Genomic DNA, 12,815 nt, shown 5'->3' on the forward strand with positions numbered 1-12,815 from the left:
ATTAAACATGTGCAATTGTAAAAAGAGTATATTTGTTGTGAAACCCTTGCGTATTTTTGATTTTACCCGCAAAAACTGGCGAAATCACAGAAAACACTGTTCCATGTTTTGTATGGAGAAATACATGAATAATCGTAACGGAAACCTGGTATTTTGATGAGAGCGCAAAAGGAGATTTAATCCCAAATTAAAGCCCTTAACTTCCTCTTTTCACAACTTGGCATACGGAATTGATTATTTATTGCCATTTATTGATTTCTCTACTATACAATCAGGCATATTTCGCAACCGACTAATGGCTCTCCCCGTTCCGTCTTATTATTATTTTCTTTATTTCTTTTGATTTCTTCTTTTTGCGTATAMAATTTTCTGGTGTTTTTTAAAGCAAATTCAAGGGTAAAAATCGAAAATTCTAATGCAATCAGCGATCGTGCACGAAGTGAGAACAATAGCCGAGGAGACAAACATAGCAAAGATTACGCAAGATCATCGACGGCTTATACAGGGTTACAAGGCAGAGGGTTGTTTCCACCCTTAAAAAACAGCAAGTCAAATGCCGTATCTGCGCCAAAAGAATACTTTACAATAACAACCAACTACCACACATTCGTTAGTGGAGGTAAAAAAAAACGAGCGGTACTACTACCCTACGCTTTAAATTTACAGTTTTTTCTGTAAAACTTGTGACATTTGATGCAGATATTTTTTTCCTGTTGAAAAATATAAAAAATGCGTTACAGAAAAAAAATAATAATAATGAAAATAGTGAAAAAATCCCATCGCAATTTTGAGCGGAGAAAGCAGTACTACGTAGGTACTCAGCCGTCACTGCAAAGGGTCTATGACTACGGCTCAAGGCACATAGTTAAACATTGTGCAATTTTGCTAAATTTAACGTATTTTTCTAAATATTTTCTCACACGTTCCTGCRGCTATTGAAAATGCGTGATTTCGTACCCTTTAACGTATTTTTTCAATTAAAAACTATGAGAAATATGCCATTTGGCTGAAAACAGTTTTATAGGATTATAGTACGACGTAACGGTTGCTTCATTAACTATTTAATGCGTAATCAGAGTCTTTGCTACTAGTAGATTCTGGTGCTTGTACTCGTGTACCTCCCAAATACGGGCGGAAGCTTGGCTTAGTACAAGTCTTGATGTAATCATGGTTGTTTTATGGGGTTTAGGAAGACCACGAACGGTTTGTATTACAGAAGCTTTTGCTTTGACATTATTTTCTTTTTTCGTCTTGATCTGATTTGGGAATGAAAGCTTAATTTAAATGAAGACTATTACTATAGYACACAGAAAAAAGTTGTTTGGATTGTGTTGTCAAATTTAAAACGAAATTATAGGTTTGTGCTATTTACCAGCACCATTATTTGGAATAAATATGTTTGAATATGGATTTTAGGATTTTATTAATGAGATGACTTCGTATAATTTGTACATATGACAGAAAAGCACGAAAAATTCGAAATATGTACCTTTGTTTAAAATAAATAAATATGTGCAAAATATATTTATATGTAACTGTATAAGAATACAATTTAAAAGTAAAGTTCTTATATTCCTAAGTTTTCTCTTTGTGTTTTTTTTTCCTGTTGTTACATGTAAACTCCCCATGACGATTCGAAAATCAAGCGTATCACAAAGACATGTGAACAAATCCAATTTTTGCACATTTACTTATGGGTGGAATTTATGATTTCATTTTTTATACCTTTTAAAGTGATTTTATTGGATTTAGATTTTTACCGCCACCTTTGTCCTATTAACAAAGCAACCTCCCCCAAATTTTCAAAAACTCATACTCACACACCTTCGGTACGTCGTAAAACGCTCTACTTTCGAGTGTGCTGGTGGGTGACCACCATCACTTGTACGCTCGTGTCTCGTAAATCTCACCAATGCGAGTATTCGAAACTTGTGAAGCCTTACGTGGGCGGTGGGTGGTTGGCTTGCCATCTCCACGATGCCGCTGTCAAATGCCATGAATTTACTTGCTCATGCATGCACACACACGGTACACACATACCGACATGCGCATGCATGTTGGTGTGGTGCTCTTGGAACTTTAAAGTCGGGCTATGTCAAAGGTTACAGTACTCACTTTGGGCACAAATAAACACTGCAGGCGGGTGGTGAGTGCATTTTTTCATGTTATTACTCAATAAAATATTTTGGGGTACCCGCAACCAAAGTGGTTTTAAATTCCATTAGGTAAAAATGGCTGAGGGGCATTAAAATGGTTGAAATTGTTTACGCATGTTGTTTATGCACGGTGTAAATTCATAATTTTCACATGTAATGGAGTTTGATTAGCCTCGAATGAACACACACACACACCTGTTGCGCTGCCACATGCCTCACCACTGGGGTTAGCAGACAAGTGTTTCTGTGTTTTTCTGAAACTTTGAACATGTTGTCCTAGTGGAATGAAATATCTTGTCGCAAGYGGAACGAGTAAACCAATTTAAATATGCACGATTTGCGTTTTTTGTTCGAGATAAAAGGATGAGTGAGAGGCATTTAAGTCCCTGTCTGATTTTGAGCTCACGGACCATCGAAAAGTAGTCAGACCTTCAGCAAAGTGCCAAGGTTGTGAAATAGTGTGACTTAAGGAATTTAATTAAGCAGGGTATAATCAGAAAAAAAAAATTCGGATTACCAATGGGATTTTCAAATGYTGTTGACATTTCTCTCTTTCTTCTATGTATATTTGCGCCCAGCAGTTAAAACCCTAAAAAAGCTCGCATGAATCTACACTTATATAAAACTGAATCGCACATTCTGCGGTTGCGGCGCTCGAATAGCTGCATTTATGCATAATAACACACGCGTCCACCGCYCAAAATTCATCCTCTTCATTAATCGGCTCGTGTTACATTTTGTATTAATTTGTTCATTCATCGCTACTCACCTGCCATTGGAACATTCGCACTTTTTTGTTTCGGCACCTTCGTGTTGGGCGCGCATCTATCCATGACTTTGGGGGACGTGTCTGCGGTCGTGGAGATTTCTGCACTGTCTCGTGTCGTCATTTYCTCGAATCGCGCCAAATCATCCCTCGCAGCCGCAGTGTCGTCGATACGAACGCCAGCAATAGAACCCACTGCCACTGTTGCTGGCGCCCGCTCGGTTTGGTCTTGGTCTATTGGCAGCACAATGCCATCAACACTACGGCAGACAGCATGCCAATTAGAATTAGTGCTAGCGTTATTAACAAAGGCAATGCCATTCGCAGCATCACCAGCAACGGCAACAGCAACAGTCGATGCTGGCGTGGTCTTTGTTGTGGCTGCCGCGACGCTTTCAAGGCTTTCACGGATTCCGGGTGACCCCAGACATGCTGTCGTCTCTTCGTGATGTGTAGTTGTTTGCCGACCGCGTCCATCACCATCAAAATCGTCGTTGTTAGCACTGAAGGTGTTGCATATGCGATGCTTTAATTGATGCTCTCGTATGAGACGATCTCTCTCGTGAAAATGCTGCACGAACAATTGCTCTCCATTGCTGGTATAACCTAGGGATGTGTAAGTTACGCACTCCTGTTCATAGTCTGGTTGCTTTTGTTTCGATTTTTGTGTTTGTGTTTGTTTTTGTTTTTGCCTTTGTTTCTGCTTGCTTTTGATTTTATTGTGGATGTGGTCCTGGTTGTGGGTGTGTTTGTGGCTATTCGTTAGTTGAGAAAGTCTCGCCGTTTGGTCGTTAGACGCGGCACCATGAGTGTTGTTGGCATTCTGGGTTAATGACTTTCTAACGTATGACGGCAGCGCCGATGTAGACGTCTCGTGAGATGACGTTTCGTCTGCTTTCCAATCTYTGTGATATTTAAGGGAATAGGGTGGTGGAGAAGGTGGCTTCCGGTGCACGAACATTGGAGTTGTTGATGATGTGTGAGGTAAGGATATATATGGAGGCTGAAACGTATTAATTAGTGCCTCCATTGTTGTTGGTTGCGCTTTCATTTCCATGGACATATTAGTTGGAGCCGCCACTGCTGCTGAGTTGGCTGTGGTTGGGTCGTTTCTGTATGGGAAAGGACCTGTCATTGTACTCTTGGTTTGCAACCCAACTTTGTTCAGGGGCGATTGGTGTTCTGATATGGATCTGTATAACTGCAGAGATTCGGCGGCCGAGGCCAAGGTGTCAGCGTTATTAGTCATTTGGTTTCTATATTGATTGTGATAGTTATCATGATATGATTTCCCCACTTTGGGTACCCTTAAGTTAGTCGCAMCAGGCGGGATTTGTGAAAACTGAAGCATGCGTTGAGGTAACAACGTTGGTTGCAGAAATAGTTCGGCCATTTGCTGCGGCGAAGATGATGGCGGCGTTTGGAGCTGAATATTGTGAAGAGCCGTTAGTGAAACATTGCCATTCACTTTTTTTGTGGGTTCTGATTCTACGTGGCTAATTGGGATGAGGGTCTTATTTAAGCGTTCACCAGATGGTAGACGAACATGAGGTATAGACAACGTCGTCAGTCGATCGGACTTGGCAGTTTCGAACACCTGTTGCAGCGTTGGGGATTCTCCAGCTTCGCCAATTATTCCACCTGCCGCTTCAGTCTGTTGCTGAAACAGTTTATTATGCAATCCTTTATTTATATAATTTTCATTTGGTTTATTATATAAACTGCCAAATAAACTCGGAAGCTTATTAATTGTTAGTTGAGTAYTCAAGGAGCTATTTTCCTCGATTTGCGCCAACAATGCTGAGTTTAGTGATTTAATATACTCCAAATGATCCAACTGGAATGGCTGCAGCTCGGCTTGTGGAAGTGTGTTTTCTAAACCTTTGGTGGCATCGGCTAGCAGTTGTCCTGGTAAGGGTAAAGGGTAAATACCGTTATAATGTGAATTCTGATTGTCCACTGCATTTGTTGCAGCAAYGGCGAATGAAGTTGTTGTTGGCGTTAGCGCTGGTGTTCGCGAGTTTGATTTTAAGCTGAATGCTGGTAAATGCCAGGGGCAGTGTATAAAAAGCCCCGTTGAATCGCCGAGAGCCTTCGATGTCGCCGTCTCTGAAAAATAATGACGAAATGATTTCCTCTTAAATAGTTAACGTGATATATGTCCAGTATGGCGACAAATTCGGACATAATAGTAACTGACATAAATGATCAATTGCTTTTTTAATAAATATATAATTGTGTTCAACATTTGTACATACTCACACGGACATGTTAGTGAACGGATGCAAACGCCTTTCATTGAATCCATAATGTAGCACATTAATGCCACTGGCACTTGCCATAACCATCTCGAAAAGTTATGCGACTTCACCCCAACGGGGCTGGCTTTTTCGGGTTTTCATACAAAATTTGCCCTAAAACTCATTTGTTGTTAATATTTCACAACCCTTTTTGTCTACCATTAAAGATACACACACATACTTACGCACACAGTTGCGTCTTTCATGATTAACTCTTTTCTGATTTGCTACTAACACCACACATGCACACATACATCTGTCTCTTATACACATCTTTCATGATTAACTCTTTTCTGATTTGCTACTAACACCACACATGCACACATACATACATCAATATATGTAGGAACAGGCGCTATACATATGTACATATATGCGATGAATTATGACTGAGGCGAAAATGACAACATCATCGAATTATCGTTATGTTTTTGCCGTTAATTTTACGCCGTCATCCCACTTTTTGACATTGATTAATTCATCAAATGGCAATCTGGTGAATATAGCGTTTTGTAAGCGACTTGCCAAAGTCGAACTTAACTATATACATTCGTGCTTTTAATAATTTTACTCCGAAAGAGTACATATATACGATATATTCGTTCGCTAATGGCCGAATGAGTTATACGAAGCCTTCTTTTWTCAAACTGATCAGGTGGGTAAGTAGTGGTTAGATTATGGAGTGGTGAAAATACTAACTGGGGAGGCACCAACAATCCACAGAGCCCTTCTTTAGAGCCACATAAAGAGAGAGCGACTAGCACTTCAAATTTAATGATTATAAGACGCGTCTTACCTAATTTGTTTTACAGTTAGGTTAAGACGATGTCGTTTCAGTAAAAAAAAAAATCTGAAWAGCACAGGATCACAAATATTTCGCTCACATGTTCACCAATTGATCTCTGGTCACCAGATTACTTTTTTAAATTTCTCTGTGAAGTTTTAACTATTAGCGAAGTAGAGAGAAGTTTGGTGTGTAATCCTATGGGCACCATCTAGATATAGGGTAAATGAACACCAAAACAATGAACTTGCCATTGGCAATCACGCTTATGAAATATCGTTCCACCGTATAATATACATATTTCATAATCATATTAGGTTAATTTAACGACTAATGATAAATCACTTCTCAAAGTGCAACACCCCTTAAATACTTAAATAAATATTACATGTCTTACAAATATGTGTTCAGAAGTCTCTGGGTGCTCACATGTAAATGCATAAAAAGCGCGCTCAAATATTCCAACAACTCATATCAATCGGCGCATTATATGATTATATGATTAAGCATAACATTACGGAAGTATTAGGAAACATTAACACCCTTCGTTGAGCGCTGGCACCCCTTTAAAGGTGGCAATTCGCCGAAGCCGGAGCTGGAGCTGCGGCGCAATCGGATATGGACAGGCGTCTGACACGCGTGTGAAAATTGAACGCTCAAATAAGAAAACGTTTAACTCCTTCACAGGGAAGACATAAGCCRCAAGCCATATGGCACAGGCCAGGCGACAAGCGGCCGACGAAAGACGAAAGACAGAAGACGGTGGTAGAAGGCAGTAGAGAGAAAGAGATGTTCGAGCAATTTGTAAAAAAGTGAAAGGGTTGGGAAGCATAAAAAACAACGCGGAGTGGTAGTAGGTCCACAAGTACTTACTTGYCTAATGCATGTGTGTGGAGCGCGCGAAAGCAATCTAGCCGCACAGGAAGCCAAACGTAGACGCGTGGCAGTGTTGTTAAGATGCGACCCTATTGTTGTTGTTGGTGGTAAAAGGGAAAGGAAGCGGTGGCAGATGCTTTTGCTAGCAAATGAGATCAAGCGAAAGCAAAGGTGCTTCTGTGACGAAGGGATTGACATTAGACACAAGCGTTGACATAACGCACAAACAAACACATGAACAACGTCGTCCGTCCATATGTGAGCACGTCACGCGTGCTAAGCAATTTTTCATGTGCAGGAATTCTCGTAGAGCCAAACAATGCAATGAAATGAAAATTCGATGGCAATTCGATAGCAATGCGAGATGTTCGAGATGAGCCCCGCGTTTCAGTTGCACGGTAATTGCGCATCGCAACACCTTTGGCAGAAATCAAGCACGTAACAAACATATACATAAATACCTACACAAGTATAAAGCATGMACTATTCCACATGCAACTTTCTCTTAGAAACCAACAAACGGGCGGTTGCCACCGCGGTGCAGCGAAGCTGCCGAATCGACAAGAAGAAGTGATCATGTTTCCGAAATATTTGATYGAAAACTAAGTCTTATAACWATTGTAATTTTTCAAACATTCTATATTATTCTTAGTAGAGTATTACTAAGCATATAGGAGACATCAATTTTCAACAAAGCACAGCATAGGCCCCACAACTTCTCTGCTCTTTGCTGGCTGTCTCATGACTGGAAATCGTCTTTAAACATCTCTCTGGGAAATTAAGAGAGCAAAACAGAATTTTATCAATACTTTATCAAATAGTTAGGCAAAAGCAACTTAAATTACTTCAAAACACGTCTATTTTGATGACGTGGAAATATTTCTTTATTCGTAATTTCATACACGTTTTAATCGACGTATAATCGAATTCGTAACAAAAATGCCAACCATAATTCCACACTTATGAAACCGTTATGTTTTTTAGAGGAAAGCCTAAGCMACATATGGTACGAGTATATACTTGTTTGCGTATATGTCAATCATTTTAAAGCTGGTATGAGTAAACCTTAATCAAAAAGTAACGTCAATATATAAGAAAGACGAACGCTTCGACGAGCAAATTCAAATGTCTTACTTTGGCATCATTCGTTACATTCTTTCCTTTTCATTTGGTTGGTACAGCTTGCGTTAAGGCTCTTTTCGCCTCTTTGTCGTTCGCAACAAAAGGAAAGTGCGCGTAAAAGTAAAAGGATATCGCCGCAGTGGCRGTTTCAGAAAGGTGTATCGCTTTTTAATAGTGAATTTGAGGAAAAGGATTTTTTAATTCACGTGTGCGGTGGCAACGGATTTCTCTATTCAACCACACACATACCTACATACACATAGCAGTGTGAGTGTGTTTTACGTTGTCGATGTGTCGAATGGTGTGACGGGATTTTGCGAGACCAAATAGATTTYTTGTGGATGAAACAAATTGAGCCTGAAAAAGGATTTAATTTAAGTTTCAACAATTGCAATCGCTTGCGTCGTCTATTGGCTCAGTTTGCGCCACGATGCAATTCCGACTTTACAGCTGAGTACCCGACAAAGGATGTGTATATCATACGAATATATTCATATGTCTATGCCGTAGCGTTTTTTGCGTAGATCATCAGTTGCCTGCGCAGCTCCAACACCACGCAGCAGACGCGTCAGCGAATAACAGGGTTGCCATTGTTCGAATGCAGCTGCTAACGGCTTAAAACTTCGAGACATCCATACATTCATTGACACTCACATCATTTTCTCCATTTTTTCTTGAGAAAAAAATAATATTTATTCACATTATGAAGTAATTGCATACTTTTTATTGAGCAGACATTTCAATTAAGTATAATTTTTTTTTTTTTTGGAGCATGCTCTGGTACATCCAAATACTTGATGCAAAATTGCAATCGGCGCGTTTCTTGAATAACTCAAGGCTCGCGTTTTAAGTGTTGGGAATATTAATGGAAGAATTTAACGGGGTATTTCTAAACATTTATGTTTTAATGCCTTTAATAAATTTGAAAATGTGTGCTGATTCTATTTAAACTCAGCGCAGCAGCGGATTCCACTGCGGCAAATGAATTATGAAGATTTGCTCAGCGTTATCTGGTTATTTGCGCAGATGACAGATCGAGTTACAGTAAGATATTTGAATATCTCAAAATGGGTCAGTTGATGGCGCAGAAAGTCACGCATGCGCTAATGCGTGCCTATTTGTGGTGCTGGTGTGTACGCAAAGGAAAGTGAATTAATGCACACAAACATACACACGGCAGCGCAATTTAGGTTAATTGCCAAATGGCTCTTTGACTCAACACCGGTGAGATGACGCTAAGAGCCGAAGATGCCTGGGATAGCAAGAACACTCCCTTAACAAGTCATTTGCATGTCGAAATCTTAGCAGCATATGCGCCTATGTGTGTGTGCGTGAATGTGTGTTTTGGTGAGTTTTGTATTTATTACTTGAGTGGCATCAATCAAACGAACATAAAATGTGTTTATGGAAGTTTGCGCGGAAAGACGCTGACACCTCAAAATTAGTAACGCTGTGCTTTTATRAGCTAAAATTAGCAAGAAGAAATGAGCAAAGCTTGTAATGAAAGCATTTTATAGTCGCACGTCAGTTTCAAAACACCAATCGTACATACATATGCACATGTAATGGATGTCGTGTTTCCACTCATCGCAAAGCGCAAAAGATCTTCTCTTCTGCGGTGTATAAGCACGTTACCCGGTGCTGTGGGTTCGTATCTTCAACAAGACAAATTTAAAATGATAAGTTTTGGCCTAATAGTTCTGCTGAAAGGCCAAGTATGGCCCTCTTTCGTAGCACACTATTGCTTATGATGTTATTTGAAATATTTCATTTCCACAAATTGCTAAGATGTGTGAGGAACGAGAGCGATGCACACGTGGCAACTGATAGAACCTCGTAAACTCTGTCAATACGCGAATTCGCTGTTTCTCCAAATTAAATACTCCCACACAACAAAACGTAACAAAGCTTGTCGGTCCCAGTTAATCACTTATAGCGATTAAATACCAATTTTAAGTATTTTATTACCTACAGACAATTTGAATATGACTTAACAGATAAGACTTGCAAATTTTAGTACCATTAGAACACGYTTCGGCCTTGGGTTTGCAGAGTTTTGAAAGAGAGTTTAAGCCGTAAGTTAGCCGAAATTCAATGCCTCGTGCGACCCTAGTGTAAAAGTGATTTGGGAAGAACCCAACCTGTGGTGAGCTGATTTTTGATGTMTCAAAATAATAAATGAGGTCTCCTCAATCTCACACAGTAGATACATACGTACAAATAATACAAATAATCATAGAGATATTAGTTTATGAAAAATAGGCCATAATGAGCATTTTGTGGTGGGCCACGCATTAAAGTTTAATTGCAAACTCGTCTCTCACATACAAACAGCTGCGAGCACACGATTCACACGTGTATATTTTCAGGTAGAATATTCAAGCCAACATAACATATAGCATAGTCAAATATATGAGCGTGCGCTTTTGCTTACTTTCATAAATTCTATTTCTATTCGAATTTGGGCCAACCGACTACCAACAACAATGCTTTTAGCCGATGAGCCGATAGAAATCAGTTGGACGAAAATCCATATAAACCAAAAACGCAAGCTGGAGTGATGGCTTAGAAGTACATAAGCKTTCGTGGTGTACACAAGCGTCATAGTTGCGAGTGAGCACTGTGTGAATTCACATAGAACAGAACAGAGCATTGCAAAGCAGAAAYTATTCAAAGCGGCATAAAGCTTAGAAATGTCATCACCATGTCATGGTCTATTAGCGTTGCTGATCATTACACTAATCGTCGATTGGCCATGGCCCTGGCCTGAGCGTGTAGCGCAAGCGATGAGCATTCCAACAGAACGGCCAGGTCACACACAGTCAAAACTAAATAGCACGGGCAGTGCGCTCTTTCGGTTGCCCACACAAATGGACGAGTACGCGGTTTTGGAGGAGTTCGGCAGACTCACGTTGGCCACCATGAACCAAAGCGTGGATCCGTGTGAAGACTTTTACGAATACGCATGCGGCAATTGGAAACAGGCCGAAATGGTACCGGCGCGTACTCGGAATAACACATTTTTGAACGGCATGCAGTTTGCCGTTAACGAAATGCTCACTCAATTYTTAAAAAATGCCACCGAGAAGGAACTGAAAATGGATAATGCGGAGTCCAAGGCGAAGGCGTTTTTTGCATCCTGCATGCGCATGAGCGAGGATATGTCTGATGGCTATAAGCTGCTTCTGAAGATGGACGAATTCGCATTCAACTTGAATGAAAAGCGAGAATTAAATGACACGTTTGATTGGATCAACATAAACTTCTTGTCTAACTATGGTGTGTATCCTTTGCTTCCGCTTAAAATACACTATGACACAGAGAGTCGCAAGTTCGACGTTCTGCTAAGTACCTCGGGTAAAGTTTTAGGTAACTCAGATGTCATGGACGTTAAGAATATGACAAGRGATTTTAAAATTGAGCATGAAGAAGAACTTCGGCAGTTCAATGAAGAATTTCAGCTTGTCATTGAGTTTGAAAAGAATCTTACAATGCATTCGAGCAGACGGAACGAAAGCGAGGAACTCACTTTAGGCGAATTCAAATTGAAGTACAAGAGCAACTTGTTGAACTGGACACGTTACTTCGAAGTAGCATTCAATGGAAGCGCGAGAAATGACTGGATAATACAAAATACCATCGCTGATGTAGATCCCCTTGTAAATTTTTTGCAGAAATCCGACCTAGAAACTCTGAGGAGTTATCTGAAGTGGCGCACAATAGCCAAATTTTATTATTTATGGAAGTACGAAACAAGTGATAAGTCAATGGAAAGTAGTTGTAGGGAGCATACGAGTATATACTTCAATTACGCACTGCTTCCTTGGTTTATTGATAATGTKTACGATGCCGAACGGCGGGAAGATATTTTACAACTAGCGAAACACATTAAAGAAACCTTCTACGATCTGTTGGGCAAGTATACGTGGTTGGACGACGAAACGCGTTCGAACGCGAAGACGAAGCTTCGTGCCATGGACATCACTGTCGGCTACTCTGACGAAATGCGGCACCGTGACGTCATCAACCATGTGTATGAAGATATACAGATTGGCGACAATTGGTATAAGAATTTACAAGCGGTCGAGAAGAATCGTGCCAGGGTACGTATGCGTTCGGTGAATAAGGCGATAATACCGCCTCTTATGTCAACGCGCGATGTGAATGCCTATTATGCGGACTTCTTAAATTTGGTCTTCATAGGCATTGGCATTTCTCAGACACCATTCTATCACCTGAAATACCCAGCATCTATCAAATTTAGCGGTATTGGCAATATAATTGGTCATGAGATGGCACACGGCTTCGATTCCTATTGCTATCAATATGATTACGATGGCAAGAAACTCAACTGGTGGACCGAGGCATCCTTGCGCAATTTCAAGGAGCGCTATCGCTGCTTGGAGTCTCAGTACAACAAGTATATATTCCACGGTGTGCTAACAAATGGCACGCTCACCTCCGGTGACAACATTGCAGACAACGTGGGCACGCGTATCTCGTACCACGCCTACCTAAATAGCTWTGGTAAACTGGATGGGGAAAAGAAGCCCATACCCGGTGTGAATTTGACCAACAAGCAGTTATATTTTTTGAAATTCGCCCAAACCTGGTGCACCGGCAGAGATGACGCCTCCAAGGTGCGACGCATGAAGACCGATGTGCATGCTTACGAGGAGTTTCGAGTCATGGGAACGCTTCAAAATATGCCGGAATTCAGTGAGGTGTACAAGTGTAGATTAGGATCGGARATGAACCCGTTAAAGAAATGTATGGTTTGGTGAATGGTCAATGAGCGAATAAAGTACAAA

At 40.4% G+C, this 12,815-nt stretch overlaps 2 protein-coding genes and 1 long non-coding RNA gene across 5 annotated transcripts in view; 2 read left to right on the top strand and 1 right to left on the bottom strand.

The window, feature by feature from the left end:
- LOC108965787 overlaps positions 1 to 12,815 on the top strand; it is a 185,499-nt gene that overhangs the window by 71,050 nt on the left and 101,634 nt on the right. The gene's annotated exons all lie outside the window — the stretch shown is intronic.
- Positions 1 to 12,815, bottom strand: part of LOC108965780 (POU domain protein 2) — a 44,005-nt gene that overhangs the window by 20,003 nt on the left and 11,187 nt on the right. The window contains exon 1 of one of the 2 annotated variants that reach the window (XM_018928385.1): positions 2,926 to 3,022. The exons of the other annotated variant lie outside the window; for it this stretch is intronic. Coding sequence (XP_018783930.1) covers positions 2,926 to 2,989 — 64 coding nt within the window. The 5' untranslated portion in view covers positions 2,990 to 3,022. Of the gene's footprint in view, positions 1 to 2,925; positions 3,023 to 12,815 lie in introns of those variants that run through there. 2 annotated transcript variants of the gene reach the window in all.
- On the top strand, positions 10,584 to 12,811 carry LOC108965782 (endothelin-converting enzyme 1). Its single transcript, XM_018928394.1, has one exon. It carries the CDS (start codon positions 10,698 to 10,700, stop codon positions 12,786 to 12,788), a length of 2,091 nt encoding a protein of 696 aa, XP_018783939.1. The 5' UTR covers positions 10,584 to 10,697; the 3' UTR covers positions 12,789 to 12,811.

The sequence above is a fragment of the Bactrocera latifrons genome, unplaced genomic scaffold (assembly GCF_001853355.1).
Source record: "Bactrocera latifrons isolate USDA-ARS-PBARC rearing strain unplaced genomic scaffold, ASM185335v1 scaffold_149, whole genome shotgun sequence".
Classification (NCBI taxonomy): domain Eukaryota; kingdom Metazoa; phylum Arthropoda; class Insecta; order Diptera; family Tephritidae; genus Bactrocera; species Bactrocera latifrons.